This window comes from Lucilia sericata, unplaced genomic scaffold (assembly GCF_015586225.1).
Source record: "Lucilia sericata isolate MDLA Ls3-8-SP2 unplaced genomic scaffold, ASM1558622v1 Contig000272F_arrow, whole genome shotgun sequence".
Classification (NCBI taxonomy): domain Eukaryota; kingdom Metazoa; phylum Arthropoda; class Insecta; order Diptera; family Calliphoridae; genus Lucilia; species Lucilia sericata.
The window spans coordinates 75,687-99,141 of record NW_023994297.1 but is presented as its reverse complement, the minus strand read 5'-3'; the positions used below and the strand labels follow the sequence as shown (position 1 = coordinate 99,141).

At 30.0% G+C, this 23,455-nt stretch overlaps 1 protein-coding gene across 3 annotated transcripts in view; it reads right to left on the bottom strand.

Moving 5' to 3' along the window:
* LOC119603068 (octopamine receptor beta-3R) overlaps positions 1 to 23,455 on the bottom strand; it is a 77,188-nt gene that overhangs the window by 14,567 nt on the left and 39,166 nt on the right. Inside the window, exons 2-7 of one of the 3 annotated variants that reach the window (XM_037954941.1) lie at positions 16,251 to 18,145; positions 12,043 to 12,243; positions 8,111 to 8,386; positions 7,861 to 8,032; positions 4,858 to 7,231; positions 2,263 to 2,709 (exon numbers count right to left, since the gene is read on the bottom strand). In XM_037954941.1, the coding sequence (XP_037810869.1) occupies positions 2,263 to 2,709; positions 4,858 to 7,231; positions 7,861 to 8,032; positions 8,111 to 8,386; positions 12,043 to 12,243; positions 16,251 to 17,143 (4,363 nt within the window). In that variant the 5' untranslated portion in view covers positions 17,144 to 18,145. The remainder of the gene's footprint in view (positions 1 to 2,262; positions 2,710 to 4,857; positions 7,232 to 7,860; positions 8,033 to 8,110; positions 8,387 to 12,042; positions 12,244 to 16,250; positions 18,146 to 23,455) is intronic. The other 2 variants (XM_037954942.1, XM_037954944.1) reach the window with 2 other exon arrangements.

Below are 23,455 nucleotides of genomic sequence, written 5' to 3'. Positions count from 1 at the left end.
TCATCGCGATATTTGTGTTTATAAGTTAATTTTTGACATTCAAGTAATTTTCTGAAGGGGACTTTGTATGGGATCAAATGGGGCCCGATCTTTATGAAATTTGGCAGGGTCATCAAGACTTCTATAAAACTTAGTTGTGCCGCATTTTATCGATATACCTGTATATTTAACATAATTATGAGCTCAGAAGTCCTTTTCGGGGGGTTCTGTTCTATGGGGGCTAGGTGAAATAATGGAAAGATTTTAACCATTTTCAATAGGCTTCGCCCTTGAGCCAAATAAAACGTGCTTGCCACATTTCATCCAATTATCTTGAAAATTGCGACCTGTACCTTGCGCACAAGGTTTACATGGACTGCCAGCCAGCCAGCCAGACGGACATAACTTAATCGACTCAGAAAACGATTCTAAGCCGATTGGTATACTTTAAGGTATAGGACGAATATTTTTGTATGTTACAAACATCAGCACAAACCCAATATACCCTCCCCACTTCAGTGGTGTATGGTATAATAAGCTGAAACGTATTTTTAAGAAAATTCTGTTAATATGTATAATTAATCTGAATCACTGAATAATTGTCTGCATCATTTTGGAATTGGTTCAACGTCACTTTCATCACTAGATGATTTAATTATATTGCCATCATATAGTAAAATATCATTTTCATAACTAGAATTTACATATCTCGTGAAAAGGGGACGAGATCAAAAAATTTTTAGGAGTTTCAATTTTGTCATCAAACTTTGAGATTTTTAATTTTTATGTAGCTCTTGATATCCGGAAAACAGATCTGTCAGTCTGCGTTGCGTCACATTAAGAATTTGATTTTGTATAGGATTAACTGTGCTGAAGATATGACCAATTTAAAAATGGTAAAAAAGCTTAAAAAAACATCTAAAATTTCAAAATCTGATAAAATCCTAAAAAATCGTTCATTTGAAAACCGCATAAATTTGAATTCACATAAAACTAGAACTAAGTGATTTATTTTTTTTTAGCCCCTTTGAAAAAAATTCTGTATGATGTCCAACTTTGACCCCCTATAACTCCAACAGTTCTTGATCGTTCTTGTCTAGCCTACTATCCAATAGTAGTAACTTTGGTGTAAATTTCATCCAAATCGGATGACATAGATTTTAAATGTTGGGTCATTGCCTTATATATCTCTTAGAAGAAGTAAGTTATAACAAAATTTTATTTCAAAATTGAAAGATTTGACTTTTGGATTACATAACTAAATGTATAAATAATGACAAACTTCATCATCTTCTCAAACTAGAGGAGATGATATATCGAATGGCTGATGTGATCCATAGGGCCGGTTTCTGATGATTCGACGTAGCTCAATTCTTTAGTCTCTGGGTTTCGAATACGAGAAGAATTTTGAATTGAAAAAATTTACGTTTCGAACAAACTGCATTTCTTTTAAATAAATACCTGCTAAAAGTTTTTCAAAATATTTATTCTTATACCCTTCACATTTCACCATGAAGGGTATAAGATATTTATATAAAAGATATACATACATAGAATATAGAGTTAAAGGCAAAAAATATACATAGCGAAATTTAAGGTATTAATGTATTTGTACAACAAATTTTGTACTCTGAAAGGAAATGAGAAAACTAAGAAAATTATCTACACTAGTTCCTGTATTTGAAGTAAGCATTAGCAGTATGAACATATTATTAAGTACAGTTAATACATACATATGTATGTATGTAACTGTTATACATATATAAATGTATAGGTATATAATTTATAAAACAGAAGAAATAAATAAAAAAATAAATTTATGCAATTCGTTATATTATTTTTACAAAAAGTATGTAGTAGTAGTAAAATTAGTAATTTTATCTAATAAATTTTATTACAATCTATAGATTCATTCATATTCAATCATTCTGTAGTTGTATAGTAGTTTGTGATTTTTTTCGTTAAGTTCATTAACACTGTATTGAAATAAATATTTAGTATTGTATATATTGAATAAAGTAAATCAAGTGTTTATTCTCTTGGAAAAAAAAAAAAAAAGAAATGTTGTAATTGTTAATAAAAAAAACATACAATAATGCTGTTGTTATTGTGGTGATGGTGGTAGTGAGTTTATTTTGTTGTAGTTTTTATTATTTGTGAGTAAATAGTAGTAGTAGTAGTGAGTTAAATTCGTAAATTAAAGCTGTTTTATTTGATTTTGTTTAGTTTTAGTCTAAGTATAGTTTTTGATTTTGTTTTGATGTGTGTTCTATTCAAACTCACCGTTGGCCCCACATTGGCATCCATTATAGGGTTGTTTCCGATTCTTATAGTACCAATAACGTGTTCTATGCCATAAACTTAAATTACGTTTCTTACGCATTTGCTTGATGTCATGCCTGCTATTGTTATTATCTTTATTATTATGTTTTTTGCTATTTAGATTTTCCGTTTTTAAGGAGGTTTGTTGTTGTTGTTGCTTTTGTGCTTTTAGATCTGAACCACAATAAAGACACTTGTTAGATTTGTTACCACCTCTCGATTTACGTTTAAACGATGAATTGACATTAAAAGTTATACTTTTTGTGCCATGCTGTTGCAGTTGTTGTTGCTGTTGGGCGGTGGTCATTGTTGGATCAATCATTTGTTCAACTTCTTCTTCATCGACAAATATACAAATACCACCACGACGTTTAAGCGACGATTTACTACAGTAATCTGCTTCATATTCTGTATTTTTTTTTTAGTTTTTTTGCATTTTTTACATTTTGACAAACGTTTGTACGTTTTTAATAGATTTAGAACGAAATTTAAAGGTATATACAAAAGAAGAATAGTTGGAATAATAATGGTATTTGTATATAATTTGTTTATTTACAAAAGTTTTTTTTTCATTTTATAATAGTTTTTAATAGTAAAGAAATAGAAAGAAAATGTTATGTTGAAAAAGTCAAATTTTTAACGCGCCCATGCTTAATTTATTTAGTTACTTTACTGTAGCATGCAGTTTTCAAGAAATAATAAATTCTCAAAATAGTGACAAACTTTAACTGATTGATCAAGAGTTTTTTGTTCAATGGCGAAATGAATGCGTAGAAAGTTTGTTAAGAAAATCTATGTCATCAAAGGTAAATTAGGAAAATAAACTTACAGAACTTTCACAGTCCTTATAACGTATAAAATTTTTATGTATATTATTAAGAGAAAACTTTGCTAGATTGTGAATTATTCTCACATTTTTTTATATATATATGTATATCATTTTTATAATTTTGACCCTATGAATTTAAGTACTATTTATACTACATACACACCAAATCATTTTTCTTTGAATTAAAAACAAATATTTATGATTTTTATATTTGATTTGTTAGGAGAGATTTTGACATCAAACAAATATAATACAATACATATAATTGCTTTATTTAACGGGTGATCCAAATATAGTTATACACTTTCTAAATCTTAAAGTATTTTTCTTGTCTTTAGAGAAAATAGAGTTGAATGAAGATGAAATCGTATAAAACACAAAATTTTCTATATTTCCATATGATTCTTTCTCTCTCTCCTGTTCAAATGGCTTTCAAGATTCAAAATTAGAACTTAATTATGGATTTCCGTTGCACTTAGATTTGGCCTGTTAGGCTGAGTTCCGCTTTCTTTCGAAAAATCACAACTAGAGTTGAAACTTCTTATATGGATCTGCTAAGCAAAACAAGACACCAAAATTTTAGGCATAAATGGTTGAGATAAAAGTCAACTCCTCAAAAACCCATATTAAGTTCACCAGATTCACTCGTGATTGATTCAACTCTATATAGATCATGTACTCATAGCTATTCTTTGTATGTTCCGTTTAGGGTAACTCCATAGAGAATTGTCTGTAGCTGTAACCGACTGCTGTCCCTAAAACCTAACCCAACCAGTGAGATATTTTCAGATCACTTTCAGTTTGCACATATATGTACCTTACTGAGTCGATCTCAATCAGATCTGAATTTATTGCCAATTTGGTCCACGATTACTGAATGTGTTCCCACGGTCTCAAGAGGTTGAACCCACAATCTGTTCACAAATTGTTGACTTACATATGTATGTCCACTTTTAAAGGTGCCACCGTGCTAATAGTCTATCAGTCCGGAGGTCGTCGGTTCGATTTCCACCTGAGACTCTAGAAAAGAAGCCTTTACTTTTATATTTACTATTGTCGCAACTGAAAATATCCACTGCGTGCTATTTATCTTTTAAAAAGTTACCTATATTTAGATCACCCTTTATTTTATGAATATCTTACAGCCACACGAATATACTAAAAATGTACCAAGCTACTTATGGAAATAGTAACATAGAAACATCAAACAAACATAATACGTGACACTAAACCAAGATAACATGGACAACATGGAGGGAGTTTAACAAACTATAAAAATGACCTTTTCCATCACGTTGAGGATAAAATACAACTATAACTAAACAAAGGATTTCACAGTATCCAAAGAAACCCAAAAAAAAAAGCCACTCACAGTCAACATTTAAGAGGATTTATTTTAAAATCTAGAAAAGGTTAACAACTGCACTTCTTTTCTAGGAACTGTGAATCCCTTAAATATCATTTTGTTGTTTCTATAAAAATGACATAGAACTAAACAAGCTTTCAAAAATTGTGTATAAATGAGTATGTGTGTAAGTTTTTTTTTATTGTTAGATTAAAATGAGAATTGGATGAAATCGAAAGGTGAACAGATTATAGGATCATATATTTTTATGTCAGTATGTACATGAACAGGAACACAAGTACAAAAACATGGACGACCATCACGATACGTTTCAATGTGAGTGTGCAGTTAGTAAAAAATTATTGAACATTCGAATACTTACTGGCTGAACTTGTTGATACTCGTCCCATGGGTATATAGCTGCGACTATCACTGTTGTCTTGTGAAAAATTTATGACATTAACGTCATACGTAACAACAGAAGCCTGTCGTTTTCGCACAGTTTGTATGCCCTCGTAACCGGTGAGAAGAGAACTGCGTTTGCCACTTCGTTGGCTATTTGTAATTGTAGATTCCGGTTCTGTGTCATGACGTTTGAATAACGGTGATGTTAAGTCTTTGTCTTCTCCCGCTAAAGATCCGCCACTGCCACCGCCACAGCCGCTACGCATAGAGGTCGGTGAGAGTGTGGAATCTAAAATAATTTCCGGTTTCGGTGAAATATTTGTTTTCTGTGAGGTAGGTTGCAGTGTTAATGGTGGTGCTGGCTGAGTTCCTGTTCCTGTGTTGTTTATTTGTTGTGCTTGTGAGGGTACGGCCAGTGTTGCAAACATGTCCATTGATACGGTGGAAGTATCACTAACAAAAAACTGATTGCTGGGCGAGTTGAGAGGAAATACGGGTGCAGTGGCTGTAGGTGGCGGCGAAAGAAAGTAAACATTTATGCTATTGCTGGGAGTCCCCGCACCACCTCCCCCAAAACTGCTACTATTACCGGTTAATATTAAATTTGGTGACTTACTAGTGGGCAGTTGAATGACTGAGTTAAAATTCGGTGTCATGGGTGGAGACATTAAAAAATTTGAACTATTCTTATTGACTAACACCTGATCGCTCAGCGTACTCATGCGTTGTTTTATTGATTCCTTTTTAATAATTTTAAAAGATTCTTTGGCTTTAATACTGCTCATTATTTCGGGTTGATGTACAGGAGATTGAAAGGATTGCTCTGTTGAGGGAAAGCTTAAAGATCGAAATAGTTCCGCCAATTCAGAGCTAGATTTGATGGAGACATTGGATTTCTCATTTATAGAATTTAAAGTTTCCGTTTTTAATTGCTCGGGTATTGAAGAGTCTATTAGAGAAGTGGGTGACAAAGAGGATGGTGGAGTATTGGGTATTTGAGGAGAATCTTGATTTATGTCTTTCATAAAAGACAAATCATCTGGCCCCACTTCCTGTATAGTATTTGCCCCCAAATCTATTAATTGTATGTAGGTATTTGTATGTTTCGGTGACCTCATGGACATTTGTTCCTCCTCTTCTCTTCTGCCATCTTCGGATTGTTCATTTAGTATATTAATATCTAGCAAAATATCGGGAGTATTATAACGACTAGAGGAATCTTGACTTTCGCTAAACAGGCGGGGTAAATAAACATCTGAATCGGTATCACTATGTTGACGGGAACGTATTTCATATTTTTGTCTTTCTCTTAGGCCACCATTGTAACTGTGTGAAAGTTTACGATTGCGGGAACGTTTAAACAGCTGGGCTCTACTGGATTGTATTTCCTCGGAATTGGCCTGATGCCTTTTCTTTTCCAGTGAAAAACATTCCGTGCTAGAACGTTTTGTTTTGGCCAATAAAGACTTAAGGTTAAAACCTCCCTTACTCTCTTCCTTTGTACTAGTTGTGGTTGTGGCAATGGTGCCTTCTTTTAAGGCTTCCAATTGCTTCTTCTTACTTTTGCTCTCATTAAAACTTTTCAAGAATTCCGAATCACTAAGAGCGAATGACTTTTTACTTGTATCCTTACTGCAGCGATAACGATTTTCGCCATTTTTCATGCGTATAAAGTCAGTCTCACTTAAAGCAGGATACCTACTGCCGCTTTGATTCCTGCTGTACTTATCACCCTCCACAGTTTTGTCTGCCCCTGCCGTTTGTTTCTTAAAATACAAATAATTGTCTTCTATCAGACGTTTAAGCTCTTTATTATCTTCGGCTATGGGCAGACAAGTGGTAGGTGCTTGCTTCATTATATTGATACTATCGTAGTAATCGTTGGTTTCACTATCATCACTATTATTGCCACCAAATACTTGGTATTGTTCTGAATCACAACCATTTTTACTAGTACTAAATTGATTACCCTGTTTATTTAACGTTGGAGGTGAATTACTACTCATTGAGGATGTATGTTGTCTCTGTTGATGGGTTGTTTTTGTTATAGGAACCGTAATCTCAATGGGCTGCTGCAAATCATTTAAAGTATCATGCCAAATTTGTTGCTGCTGTTCTTGATTAAATGCTGCTGCATCTTTGTTGCATGGCACCTGCAACTGTTGTTGTGTGGCATAATGTAAGGCTATCATTGAGGGTGCACTATCTGTGTGTGTAACTTTTTCGTAGCGCTCTTGTTCGAGGTCACGTAAATCAATACTACTCCGACTCAGTCTACGGGGTGGTGGTGAAGGAACACGCAACTCATCGCACTCATCTTTGTCATCATCATCTGTTTGTGGTAAAATATCCTGTAAGAAAATGCAACAACAACAACGAATAAAATGTTGAATAATGTAAAGAATGTGTAATATAATAAATTGCTTTGAATGAATAGAAAAAAATAGGAAACCCCAATTTAATGCTTGCTTTGCATGATTTGAAGAATAAATTGAAAATATGCAAGAATAATAAGCATATTTATGTTAGAATTTCTAATAAAATGTAAAATTTTGTTTAAACAGGTGGGAAAAGGGTATAGAAAATACTTTAAAAAAAAATTAACTTTTTAAACTTTTTACTTATACAAACATTTTTATTTCAATTATATCGAAACTTTTAATACTACTGATGTTTCAGAAGCTCTAAGAGTTTCGCCAATTGATCGTGATAAGAACGTACACATTTACGTGAATTTTGGAAATCGAGGGATCACTATTCTTACTGTTTGTAGCAATCAATGCGATCACCTTTGGTGATCCATTAAATGTGATCGCGTTGTTTCATAGAATTCATTTAAATGATCTTAAAAGATCCATTTACTGATTTTTATTGCAAGTGGTTGAAAATTAAGTCCACATCACTTTTATTTAGTGATCTTAACTGTATATGTATTAAACCGGAAATTAAATATAGTAAATATTTTATTCTATTCACTTACCTCGAGATTACTGATCGCACTATGAGTTTCTTCTCTCGTTAGGGTGAATTCACAGTCACTGGGATGTAAATAATTTAAATTTGTCGGCTGCTGAGTATGGCCCATATGTACACTATTTAGTAAAATATTAGAACTAGTACGACTCAAGGCTTTACGTTGCCTAACTGCCTCTCTATTGCGAAGAAACGAAAATAATTATTTATATTAAATTGCATTACATTCACTAAAAAGTCCTTTCAATTTCACTTACTTATAAATTCTAAAATACATAACCAACATCACAATACCCGGTATCCAAAAACTAACGGAACTAGAGATGAGTGCATAGGCCTTATTAACCACAAAGGAACATTGGTCGGGATGTAGGCTAATCTCTTTCAAGTGTTCGTCAGTTGTATACCAACCCAAAAAGATGGGTGTAAACGATATAAGTGCAGGCAGTATCCAAACATTGGCTAACATGAAACATACCGTTTTATGTGTCATATTTAAAGGATATTCCAGAGGACGTACTATAGCATAATATCTAGATAAAAGTAATCAAGTTATAAAAAAAGAATCGAGAGAGAAGAAATTAAAAGGAGAAATAAACATTAGGTGTTGATAAATTGGATAAGTGTTTATTTGAATATTTAAATTGTTTAAGCAGCTGTTGTCGGTTATTTATTTTTTCCTCTCTAACATACATACATATGTATCTGTAAATGTTTATTAATGGTCATCTCTAAATAAGGGATAAACATTTTGGTAAACGTTTAAATATAGTACAGTGGTTTTAGGAGTTTCAAATAAATAATGTTTTATTTTAAATTTGATTCATTATAACATTTAACTTTAATTCACAAGAAATGTTTGCGGTTTTTAAGTGATTTTTTTTTCATAAAAACATTTCATATTATAAATGGGCATAAAAATGAACAATATATTTTCAAACTGATTTATTTTTCTATATATTCCTAAAAAATTAAGTTCAATTACTATTAATTGCAGTTATTTTCTCTAGCAATATAAAACAATTAAAACAATTAATTTTCGTTCCACTGTGCTTAAGCTTACGTTACAGGACTTCAACTGTAACGATTGTAAATATTTATACACATACATACACACAAAAACCTTAAATGTTAATCCCATTGGAAGAAGTCCTTTACACACAATTAATAGTTAATGTTTTACTTATATATATTTTTTTTTCGTCCTTTTCCATATAGAGTATTTAAATGTTTTTGCTTTATTTCATTCTACGTCTGGTTTTGTTTTTCACTTTTGCTATATGAAGTTTTCTTAAGGGAACCATTAATCATTTTATTTGCCACATTATTTTAATTTTAGTAGCATATTTTTTTCAGCTTATTTTGATTACCTTTTTCTTGGTTCCTTAGCAAATTAATTACACTTTTTCACTTAATATTGGCAGATTTACTTGAACATCTTTTAGATGGTTCGACGTGTAATAACAACAACAAATAAATACAATAAATAATAAAGACCATCAAATAAATCAATTGAATTTTTGTGGTTTTGGCTACAAATACAATTTAATGGAAGTAAAACTTTGGTTGGAGTTTTGATGTTGTTGGTGGCAACCCGCAATGAAATGGCAAGAAATACTTATGAGATTTATTAAATAAATAATTGATAAATTACCTTATTGAAATTGGCTGGAGAATAATGACAGAAGTTATTAATAAGATTAGTTCATCAATTATTTAAGTATTTTCGATAAATATTTGCTGTTAGGGGACGAAGTGTGAGTTTAGTGAATATAATATTTAGGAATTTTGTGTTGTAAATAAACACTTGTAAACCTAACCTACTGAGAATTACTTATGACACATATAAATAATTTCTGGAAATTGAACTTCTTAGAAATTGTAAAGTTTTGTTTGCTTTAGAAATGCTTATGTTTGTTTAAAGAAAAATCATAAAAATTGTAACTAATAAAAAATGAAAAGAAAAATCATAAAAATTGTAACTAATAAAAAATGTGTTATTTGGATGACAATCATGTCAACTTAAAACATATTTTCGAAAAGATAAATTCCTAACTTAACCAAACAATTGTTTCAAAAGTGGAATATTTATGTTATGATCTTTTTTGCAAATTTACAAATTTATATAAACTAGATAAAATGACAATATGTCATTTTTCGCTGCTGTCAAAAAAGTTACCGTACCAGACAAGTTGACCTGTATTTTTTTAGTCTTTTTCCGAATTTCAATCATATCTCCGATATTTTTGGAACTGAACCAGAACTGAACTAGAACTGAACTAGAACTGAACTAGAACCGAACTAGAACTGAACTAGAACTGAACTAGAACTGAACTAGAACTGAACTAGAACTGAACTAGAACTGAAGTAGAACTGAACTAGAACTGAACTAGAACTGAACTAGAACTGAACTAGAACTGAACTAGAACTGAACTAGAACTGAACTAGAACTGAACTAGAACTGAACTAGAACTGAACTAGAACTGAACTAGAACTGAACTAGAACTGAACTAGAACTGAACTAGAACTGAACTAGAACTGAACTAGAACTGAACTAGAACTGAACTAGAACTGAACTAGAACTGAACTAGAACTGAACTAGAACTGAACTAGAACTGAACTAGAACTGAACTAGAACTGAACTAGAACTGAACTAGAACTGAACTAGAACTGAACTAGAACTGAACTAGAACTGAACTAGAACTGAACTAGAACTGAACTAGAACTGAACTAGAACTGAACTAGAACTGAACTAGAACTGAACTAGAACTGAACTAGAACTGAACTAGAACTGAACTAGAACTGAACTAGAACTGAACTAGAACTGAACTAGAACTGAACTAGAACTGAACTAGAACTGAACTAGAACTGAACTAGAACTAACTTAGTTCTTTACTCTAGTTCTGGAATTAGCTATTGATTCTTGTTTTAGCCCATATGTACATCTCTTTAAAACACTTCTAAAGCTGTTTTTATAGTTAACAGACCAATTGGCCGTAAAATTTTGTTTTTTTTTTTTTTACCATTTCTACTCATTTTTATGTGTTGAACAACTTTTGTTTTGTTTAACATTATTGTTATAGCTTTTTAACCTAAACGTCTACAAAAAGGATTCTCTATAAAAAATGAAACAATTTAAAGGGAAAATAACTTTTTTGTCGGTATTTATAAGGCGACTAAAAAGGGTATTCGAAATTACAAAGGCGGCTTAACACACATACTCACTCAGAGAGTATGCATAATAATATCGATGTTGATTCAGAACAATAATCCTTCCAAACAAAACAACAACTAGAAAGGATGGTACAAAAAAGGATAAATGCTTTTATATGTAAGAAAACAATTTTGGCTGCATATATTTAAATTTGGTTAGAACTTTAATAAAGATATACATGTCATTTAAATATTTTGAATCCTTAAGTATTATCGTCAAAAGAAACGGAAATATCGATAAAAAGTTAAAAGGCCTTTAGTAATATTACGAAGAAAAAAGTAAATAAGGAAAAAACGTATTTCGTTTAATGTTATTAGTTTTTCAACTGTAAAGATTTCCTCTAATCTGTAGTTAAAATATTTGAAAATCACATCATTAGTAGTAATGTTTGACTATTAAAGTTATTTTAAGTATTTCTGTAGTTAATGATTATGTTTCTTTTTGATGTCTTTTTCGTATGAAGTTCATACATATAAAGTCAATTAAAATTTTCTAAATGTATTTCAAAATTTGAAATACTTGAGTGCTTTGTGGATAATAAGTTTAATCTTTACAAAGGAAATATAGAGGAAGAGTTTAAGGGAACAAAATGTTATAATGATTATGTAGTCTTGGTAAAATTACATTTTTAGTATATATAATGTATATTTGTGTATTTTTTTTCGATTGTATGAAAAACTAAGACTTAACTTAAATTAAACATTAGGGAGGCGATTGCCAGGACTATTGAAAGCTTTTATTATTTGTACATTATATTAGACATTATCTAATAGCATTTTCCGCAATAAAAATTATTTTTCTATGAATTTTCTAGATCACTTTTTACCGCTCATTTTACTCATATGTCATGTACACGTGGTTATTTTTCTCTCTTCCTTCAACAATTTTATTAAGTTCTGACAAAAAAAATCTCATTTATTTTTACACATGCTTGCTTTTAAATATTACAAAAAAAATTAAATTTTTTTGACTTACCTGTCCACAGAGATACAACATAAATGCAAAATGCTCGCTGTTGAAAAATAAACATCCAAACTATTGTAAACATTACACATGAACGGTCCGAACATCCACTTGCCACCGGACAGCTCTACCGACGCATTAAATGTCATCGCACAAAGTGCAACCAACATGTCTGCCATGGCCAATGATACAACAAAATAATTTGTTATTACTCTGCATATAATGTCCACAAATATCCACAGAGTCATGAAGGGGGGAGAATGAAAAAGAACAACAAAGTTTTAATTTTAACATCGGTTTTGTTTAAAAAAGAAAATAATCATGTAAAATATAAAAGTAAAAATAAAAAAAAGGAAAAATAATATTTATACACTAAGAGGTGTATTAAAAATGTTGAAATTTTAAGCAACAAAAAGTTTTTGTTTTCATAGCACTTTTAAAATTGCTACATGTAATTCTACGTGATATCGTATTTCTTGATTTTGTAGAGATATTCTTCTAAACGTTTAGAACTATAACTGAACTAGAACTGAACTAGAACTGAACTAGAACTGAACTAGAACTGAACTAGAACTGAACTAGAACTGAACTAGAACTGAACTAGAACTGAACTAGAACTGAACTAGAACTGAACTAGAACTGAACTAGAACTAGAACTAAACTAGAACTGAACTAGAACTGAACTAGAACTAGAACTGAACTAGAACTGAACTAGAACTGAACTAGAACTGAACTAGAACTGAACTAGAACTGAACTAGAACTGAACTAGAACTGAACTAGAACTGAACTAGAACTGAACTAGAACTGAACTAGAACTGAACTAGAACTGAACTAGAACTGAACTAGAACTGAACTAGAACTGAACTAGAACTGAACTAGAACTGAACTAGAACTGAACTAGAACTGAACTAGAACTGAACTAGAACTGAACTAGAACTGAACTAGAACTGAACTAGAACTGAACTAGAACTGAACTAGAACTGAACTAGAACTGAACTAGAACTGAACTAGAACTGAACTAGAACTGGACTAGAACTGAACTAGAATTGAACTAGAACTGAACTAGAACTGAACTAGAACTGAACTAGAACCGAACTAGAACCGAACTAGAACTGATATATGCCGGTTATGTAGTAAATAAGGGATATATTAAACCAAATCACCACATTTATTCCGTCAAGTGTACATTCATTCAAAGACATACATTTTTCCATGGAGTAAATACATTGTATAAAATAGAATAGCAATGTCCACATAAGAGATATAAAATGAAATTAACAAGAAAATCAACATAAAACAAAAAAGAAAAATAACAATAAAAACAAGAAAAAAAAACCAAAGGGAAAAACACGTCAACGTAAAAATATGTTGAAAATGAAGTTGACACACTTGAGAAGAAATTAAATTTTATGCTTTGTCTCATCTCAGTAGTCGTCGTAATGTCATTTTATGGTCATATTTTTTCTCCTCGTTTTTTACCATCCGGTTCGTAACCTACTTGTGCAAACAAATAACTAATGTTAGACGATAACGGTACAGTGGCTACTTGAAGAGGTGGACAGTTTTGTAATTAAAAAGGAAACAATTTACAAAAGGAAAAAATTTTCTGAAAAAATTGTGGGTGGTTTAAATGTATCCTGCAGCAGTTAAGTTGGGTTTATGGTGGATAGGTTATAATTATATTGTCTAGTAATACCTTTTTTCTGTTGATGACATTTTATGAAACGCCTTGACAATGTTAAATATTTGTTTGGGTTATACAAATTATGAATTTAATTTTTGGCTTAAAAGCATAAACATTGTATATACATACATATATGTGAGTTTGCTCAAAACCTTTCCACCCAGTTTCTACTGTATTAATTTATAACCTCATTATTTTCTTACTAGTTTCTTTTTGTTCACTTTTTATGTAAGTGGACAGAAGTTTAGCTTATTTTTTATTTTTTTTTACTATTTTATTATTACCGATACTGTCATACCTTTTGGTATATAAAAAACCACCTGTTCATAACACTCTAACAAACGGAAATAAGTTGTAATTTCCGGATCTTTAATAATGTTGTCATGATTCATTATTATTTCTTGTGCTTTCTTTTTAGTGTCAACTTTGATTTCAAACTAAAATGGCGAGTATTATATAAGTATTTTTGAGCGACTAGTGATAATTTCCAACAAAACTTTGTTAGTGATTTTTAAAATTTTTTTTAATATTTCACTTCCGTTATTAGGAGAAACCGAAAGATATTAAATCGAGGCTACTAGTTGTATTAAAGCCAGGAAGGTTTTGCTTTAGTGTTAAAGAACAGTCATAAATAAGATTTATAAGTATTATTCAGTGGCCACATACAGTCGCTTTTTGTTTGAATTTCGAACTGTGTCATGTCCGTCTTCAAGGGTCTTTTTATGGTCTCGTAAATTTTTTCATATTTTACGAAAATTAATGTTATACATATTTATTATCATGTGAAAAGTCTTTAATTGGCGTTTCAGAAATGTTTGTGTTAATTAAAAATATTTAACATTTTTCGGAATTCTTTTGGACCCCTCTAATACATTTTTTCACATTACGTATAGTATTTTTGACGCTTTTTATTTAACTTTTAAGTTTTTCTACTTAATTTTCGCTTTTCTTATCCATTCGCTTTTAGAGCTGCAACCTGCACTAAAAAATAACAAAATGTATACCCACCATCAAATCATTGCCGAAAGGGAATGCTTCCATATAAATATACTATGATATTTAATGAGCATTATGAGCGATAAAGTCATTTTCTGAAGGGGATCTTATATAGGGGATAGGGTCAATTATGGACCGATCCTTATAAAATTATACAAAGCGTAGTAGGTTCCCATTAAATATGTTCATGTCGAATTTCATTGCTAAAGATGCTTCTTTTAGACAGTTAAGAGCGTTAAAGTCATTTTCTGAAAGGGACCTTATAGGAAAGGGACCGATCCTTATAAAATTTTACAATGATATTGAGGTTCCTATAAAATATGTTCATGTCGAATTTCATTGCTAAAGAGGTTTCTTTATAGACAGTTATGAGCGATAAAGTCATTTTCTGAAGGGGACTTTATATGGGGGGGTAGGGTCTATTATGGACCGATCCTTATAAAATTTTACAAAGCGATTTAGCTTTCTACAGAATATGTTCATGTCGAATTTCATCGCTATATATGCTTCTTTTAGACAGTTATGAGCGTTCAAATCATTTTCTGAAGGGGACCTTATATGAGCGGTAGGGTCAATTGTGGACCGATCCTTATAAAATTTTACAAAGCGATTTAGGTTCCTATAAAATATGTTTATGTCGAATTTCATCGCTATAGCGATGTCATATTGCCCATTTTCAATTCCAAACAAACTGCATCAATATGAAAGTTCTGTGCAAAATTGCATCTCTTTAGATACTTCCATTTGGACTCTATCGTGTTTTCAACAGACAGACAAACGGACATGGCAAGAACGTCTTAGAATTTAATAAGGATCCAGAATATGTATATACTATTATGGGTCTTAGATGAATATTTCGATGTGTTACAAATGGAATGACAAAAACAATATACCCTCCATCTTTGTACGTTTTACAGTTTTTTTGTCATCATCATCATCGTCTGTCTACCTTAGATAGTTGTTTCGTTCGATAGAACCTAGCGAATTAATTTGATGTCATGAATGTTGCAATTTATTTAAATGGGGCTTTTAAATAAGGTCATAAGTAGTTTGATGGAGTTCGATGGTTATTTTGAACAGTTCAATGAAAAATTCTAAAGTATCGGTAGTTTTCTCTTAATTTTTTCTCATTAAGAGGCATGTAAGATCTTTTGAGAAGTGCATATTGAAGAATGAAGTGAAATAGACAAGAGTTTAGGGTCTTTTCTTGTCAATCAAGAGTGAAATGTGGTTCGTAAATTTTTTATATTATTTTGTGGTTTTAAATATTGTTCTATTGACCTGACCTAAAATTGTTAAATGCTTTTGAAGTATTGAAGCGAAATTAATAGTTTAATATTTGGCAAATTGATATGTGACAATTTTTAAAGAAAAGTTGATATTTGTGTCAGTTGTGCACATAATTAAAAAAACTCAGAAAAATGCTTAAGCATTTAAGAAAATTTATATAAAAAATTTCTATAAATTCTTGGCTTTAAAATCCAACTAATATTTTAGTTAAACTGAAATAACTTAAATTATTATCTAAACTACACTTACCGTAATTTCCGATTACGTTGCACTGAAATAATAACCAAAGCATTGCCAAGGACAGCAGCTAAAATAATTGAGAAAAATATAAAGCCTTTCAAAATGATGACAGCCAAAGTTATCCAATTGTCATCGTCCTGCTCAGCTATAACTGTTGTTAGTGTCGACAATGTGCTGTTAATGTAGTTGCTGTCATCAATATGAGTTGAATTAAAAGCGAATGCACTAAGGCTGCTGGTAGAATTTGGTATTAAATAACTACTATAGGGAGTTGAAGAGGCAAAGACATAATTATCTAAGGCATTGGCGGTATTGTCGTCAACAGCAGCAGCAGCACCATTATCATTGAATAAAGATGTTGTTAAAGCGGATGTTACAGTTTTAAGGGAATCGTTGACATTGACATTTGATGTTGAAGTCGAAGATGAAGATGCTGTTGAAGGTAAAAATGTTAGAGATGTTGTTAGAGATAATGATGCATTAGTTGTTGTTGCTGCTGCTGTTGTTGTTATGGCTGATGTGGTTGAAGTTGTTGCTGTTAATAATAATGAAGATGAAGTGGTTGACGATGTCGACGAAGATGAGGATGATGTTGATGCTGATGAAGCTTCATTGGCAGCATTTGTTAAAATATTATGTATTGCAGGTGATGTTATTAAAGTTGAGGGAAAATTTGTTGTCTCTACTAAGGTGGCTGCAGCCGTATTAACATTTTCTGTATTAAAAGCTGCGTATAAATCTTCATTTTGTTGTTGTTGTTGCTGTTGTGGGCTTGTATGTTGGCTTGAATGTTGTTGCTGTAGTTTGGCAGTGCTAAAATCATTTAATGTTCGTATTGTTGTTGACGCTATTGACTTTGACAATGTATTGCTAAATGTAGGCGTTTCAAAATGTAACGACATCGCCTCTACACTTCTTCTTACTTTCTCTCTCACCACTTGCTACTTAATCATACACTCGAAAATTGTAGTGTGTTTTTAATGATGACAAATGGTTGAATGGAAGGATATATGTACATACATATGTGTGTATGTATGTTATTATGTACTGCTGACTGATTTAGGTTGTAAATAGTTGCACAATGTTTCAATATATTTTGTAGAATTTTTTTTTCCACTTTTTATGTGTTTGCTGTTAAACTGTGTTTATGGCTGTTTACAAATGTGTTTATGATGGGGGCTGTTGGTTGTGCTGCTGCTTTTGAGTTGGCTGTTATATTTAAAAATGACGGTGATAATGGTTTTCGGGTTATTTATTACAACACGTTTCCAGGCACAACTGCCCATAATGTTTAATCATTAAAACCAAAAAAATAACAGAAATTGTCGAATATCGTTGTGTGTGTAGTTGATATTTTTTGTGTATTTTATCAAAAATTTAATAATAGTCGTTTGTATGGTTTTTACCATACATTAGTTATTTAATTTATTTTTAGTTGTTGGTTTTATTATTCTTCTCCTGTTTTAAATGTTTTATATTTCAATTTATAAAAAGAAAAAACTTTCAATTTTAATATTTGTCAGGTTTTCAGTAACATTTTGTTGTTGTTGCTTTTACATTACAGCTTTTACTTTTGTTGTTGAAAAATTCATTATTATTATCATATTCCGCTATTTGAAAATTCATTATCATTTATTATGCTCATTTTGAGCTGTTTCCGTTGTAGCTGTTGTATGTTTTAACTTTTTCACGTGTATTTGTAGCTGCTGTTGCTGCCATTTTGTATTTTTCCAACTTCCTTCATTTTATATCCTTCCGTCTTTGTATCGAATAGCTTGTTCAGAGTGTTTATTTGTGTAACCAACTGTTATTTTTTTTGCATTTATTTCTTCTGTGTTTAGTGTATTAGTGAGATTTTTCCTTTTTTTATTTATTCTGTTTAAGTTTAATTAAAATTATTGAATCTGTAACGAAAAGACGTTTAAAGGTATAAGTGTTTTTGTTGTTAATTACATAATTAAAGTTTGCGTTTTTTCTTTTAGCTATTTTCTCATTTTGTTTTAAGGTTTTTGCACCCTAATAAGCTAATTACTTAAGGTTGCTTGAGTAAGCATAAATATCAATGAATTTGTTGTCATTAATTTTGCTTCTCTAAAAGTGTATGATCTTTGGTTACTAGGTGGCAGTTGTTTTTATTTAACCAAAGCGGGAATATGGAAGATAATAAGAAATTCCATTAACCATTTAAGTATTTGCAAAAATTAATAAATTTATAAACATTTTTCAATCTAGTTAATAAGTTAGTATTTTCTTGTTCAAAACCTTGATAATTTTAGTCCATTTATGACTGTCTTCACCCCACTAAGTGTTAATGATGAACAAACCGAACTACATACATACTAACAATTAAAATCTCAGTCTTGTGAGAAAAGTAACATATGCTCGCGCTGCTGGACGCTAATTACCAAATAATCTACATGGTCTTAACCTTTAAATTATTACGCTGACAGCAAGTTTTTTTTTAGAATACAAAAATAACCCATCTTTAAACAAAATTTATTCATTGCAATACTTTGCCTAAAACTAATTTATATTGATTTCTGCCAGGAAGAATAAAATTGGCAATAAAAACAACTAATTGAATATTTTATGCTTCATTAAGAGGAAAACAAATCTGAATCTCATTAATTATAGTGTCATAAAATATACATACATATGTCTGTTTAACAATATAATAAATATCTAATAAATAATTATATATAATTAGCAAATTTACTGAATAATAATATAACTGATTTAATTAATATTTTAGGTGCTACTATAAAACAGGAGGAAATTGTTGTTGTTTAAAAAAACATAAGGCATAGGTATAAAATGTTTGGTAAAATTTTCAAAATATTTTATTACTAAAATATATTTATTAAATTTGTTTCTTTAATAAATCAATAAGTTCTTCAAAACTATGAATTTTTTTCTTACTTATACTTATATATAGAATTTTATGGCATGAATTGATGGTATTGATTGTAAATCTTGGAATAGAAGTAGTACATGTTTGGGTACTTAAGTATATACAAACATATATAAATATGTATTTCTTTAGGTATATGTAATAATCACCATCTAGTGTACATATAATTCATTCTGTCAATTTAACTTCCGACGTTGTTAAAAGGGAAAATACTGTTTTTCTATTTTTTTTTTAATCATACCCTATGGAATACTGTATTTAGTACTTTTATAAAAAGGTTAAAGTTCTTTTTGTAAAAGGTGTGCTTTTATTTGGAAAATGTTTTTTGTAATCGCCTTAAGTTTTTATTTAAATAATAGATGTGTATTTTAACTTCCTCTACCTTCTTGAGAATGTTATATGTATATAAGTGCGCCATTCTGTGTACGACCCTATAAAGTAATCTTCGAATCAAACATGTCTTCAAGTAAAAAAAACGACGATATGAGCACTAACTAACTAACTACTAACTAACTAACTACTAACTACTAACTAACTACTAACTAACTAACTAACTAACTAACTACTAACTAACTAACTAACTAACTAACTAACTAACTAACTACTACTAACTAACTAACTAACTAACTAACTAACTAACTAACTAACTAACTAACTAACTAACTAACTAACTAACTAACTAACTAACTAACTAACTAACTACTAACTAACTAACTAACTAACTAACTAACTAACTAACTAACTAACTAACTAACTAACTAACTAACTAACTAACTAACTAACTAACTACTAACTAACTAACTAACTAACTAACTAACTAACTAACTAACTAACTACTAACTAACTAACTAACTAACTAACTAACTAACTAACTACTAACTAACTAACTAACTAACTAACTAACTAACTAACTAACTAACTAACTAACTAACTAACTAACTAACTAACTAACTAACTAACTAACTAACTAACTAACTAACTAACTAACTAACTAACTAACTAACTAACTAACTAACTAACTAACTAACTAACTAACTAACTAACTAACTAACTAACTAACTAACTAACTAACTAACTAACTAACTACTAACTAACTACTAACTAACTACTAACTAACTAACTAACTAACTAACTAACTAACTAACTAACTAACTAACTAACTAACTAACTAACTAACTAACTAACTAACTAACTAACTAACTAACTAACTAACTAACTAACTAACTAACTAACTAACTAACTAACTAACTAACTAACTAACTAACTAACTAACTAACTAACTAACTAACTAACTAACTAACTAACTAACTAACTAACTAACTAACTAACTAACTAACTAACTAACTAACTAACTAACTAACTAACTAACTAACTAACTACTAACTAACTAACTACTACTAACTAACTACTAACTAACTAACTAACTAACTAACTAACTACTAACTAACTAACTAACTAACTAACTAACTAACTAACTAACTAACTAACTAACTAACTAACTAACTAACTAACTAACTAACTACTAACTAACTAACTAACTAACTAACTAACTAACTAACTAACTAACTAACTAACTAACTAACTAACTAACTAACTACTAACTAACTAACTAACTAACTAACTAACTAACTAACTAACTAACTAACTAACTAACTAACTAACTAACTAACTAACTAACTAACTAACTAACTAACTAACTAACTAACTAACTACTAACTAACTAACTAACTAACTAACTAACTAACTAACTAACTACTAACTAACTAACTAACTAACTAACTAACTAACTAACTAACTACTAACTACTAACTAACTAACTAACTAACTAACTAACTAACTAACTAACTAACTAACTAACTAACTAACTAACTAACTAACTAACTAACTAACTAACTAACTAACTAACTAACTAACTAACTAACTAACTAACTAACTAACTAACTAACTAACTAACTAACTAACTACTAACTACTAACTAACTAACTAACTAACTAACTAACTAACTAACTAACTAACTAACTAACTAACTAACTAACTAACTAACTAACTAACTAACTAACTAACTAACTAACTAACTAACTAACTAACTAACTAACTAACTAACTAACTAACTAACTAACTAACTAACTAACTAACTAACTAACTAACTAACTAACTAACTAACTAACTACTACTACTAACTAACTAACTAACTAACTAACTAACTAACTAACTAACTAACTAACTAACTAACTAACTACTAACTAACTAACTAACTACTAACTAACTAACTAACTACTAACTAACTAACTACTAACTAACTAACTAACTAACTAACTACTAACTACTAACTAACTACTAACTAACTAACTAACTAACTAACTAACTAACTAACTAACTAACCAACCAAACTCATATTGTTCGTCTTTTCCCACTAAAATAAACAATTCCATTTTTTTGTTCCTTTTTGCTGTTATTTTATTTATACAACATATTTAACATAAATATTGTTGTATTTAAGTCCTGGGCACATAATAATGTCCAATCGAGCATTACAAAAAATCGGGGGATTTTGTGTTTTAAATAATAAAAGAGCAAATAATTTTATTTTATATAACCATTCTAACAAAAGAAATAAATAAAGGAAAGCACAAAAACGGGCAAATAGAAAAAAGTGAAAGTGAAAAAATATTATAAATCCCTACACATTTTTATTTACATAGGAAAACACGCATAAGTGTACAAAGACCCGGTAGTTTTTTAAGCCAAGGTACAACTTAAAATATATTAATGCATAGAAGGTAGTGCAAAAAATTTGCTGGGCAAGTGGGTAGGTGTTAAAGCTGTTCCAAATGTTGCTGGGAATACTTTTACTTTTTATTTTTGCAACTTAAACAATCATAAACATATGAGTCCTTCCTTCCTGTGCTAAACGCCCACCATGCATGGCCATGCAAAGAATTTTTATACCTTTTTTTCTGCCCAATCTTAGATAGTATTTTATTGTATGAGGAGTACCTTAGAGCATTTAGTATCTCTGTGGGTTTTTTATTATATTTATGCAAGAGAGCGTTAGATTAAGCATGGTTGAGTGTGTGTGTGAGTAAGTTGCTGTCGCTGACTTTGCATGCGTGTATTTAAAGGATTTATATATAAAATATATTTTTTTATGATTATAACTGTAAGTAAAAGTAAAGTTGAGAACAAAAAAAAAAAAAAATATACATAAAATAACTTTTTCCCATAAGAGCCGCCACTAATTCAATTAAATACAAACGCCTTGTTGCGATTCAATTGATGGCCAAGTAACTGGTATTTACAGAGAAAAACAGAAATACCCAAATCCCATAAGTACTCATATTAGTAAACAGTGTATAATGTTGTAATAAAAAATGTTAAAGGAGTTTTAAGAAGAGAATTTAATTTAAACCAAAATTGCAAACATATTTGATAATATTATGTCTTTAATATGTAAAGTATATATTCATGTATCAAGAGAAAACTTTTATCTTATACTGTGTTTTTACTATACCATTTCCTCTGCTTCTATTACATGTAACTAAAATATAGAGTTTTATATGTATTTTCCATGTATTTAACAATCTTTTCAATTTTATAATTTTTCCATTTCCTAGCAGACAAAAAAAGAAAAGAAAATGTTTTTATTTAATGTCAATAACGTCAAACTGTGTTCAATTCAAATAAATTTAGTTAAAAAAATATATAAAAAAGCATTTAAAAATAAAAACTTGTCTCTGGAAAAGTAGTGATAAATACTTTTCCATGTAACTAACTAAATGAATAGAAGGAAAAAAGTAAATAAAAGTAAAATGTTTCTCTTTTATGTAGTTGTATTTGAATCATTATTCCAATCATGTGTAACAAAAGCCAACTGTCTGTTAAAACATTTAATTTAAAAGGAAAAAAATATAAATTGAAAACAATTGAATTATAAAAAAATCATTGTTTATGTAGAACTTGTATAAAATACTAAATCTCTGATTATAATTCAAACAGTTAAAGTTTATTGTCTATTACTAGTTGGCGCATTTTTGTATACCCACCATCAAAAAAGGGATATATTGTTTTTGTCATTCCGTTTGTAACACATAGAAATATTCGCCTAAGATCAATAAAAGTATATACATATATTCTGAGCCATTATTAGATTCTAAGTTGATCTGTTCGTCCGTCTGTTGAAATCACGATAGGGACCACTCGAGAGGAGCTACACAGTTGAACTTTTGCATAAACAACCTTTGCATAACAATAGATAATGTTTGTTTGGTATTGAAAATATGCAAAATCGGTTCACATTTTCGTA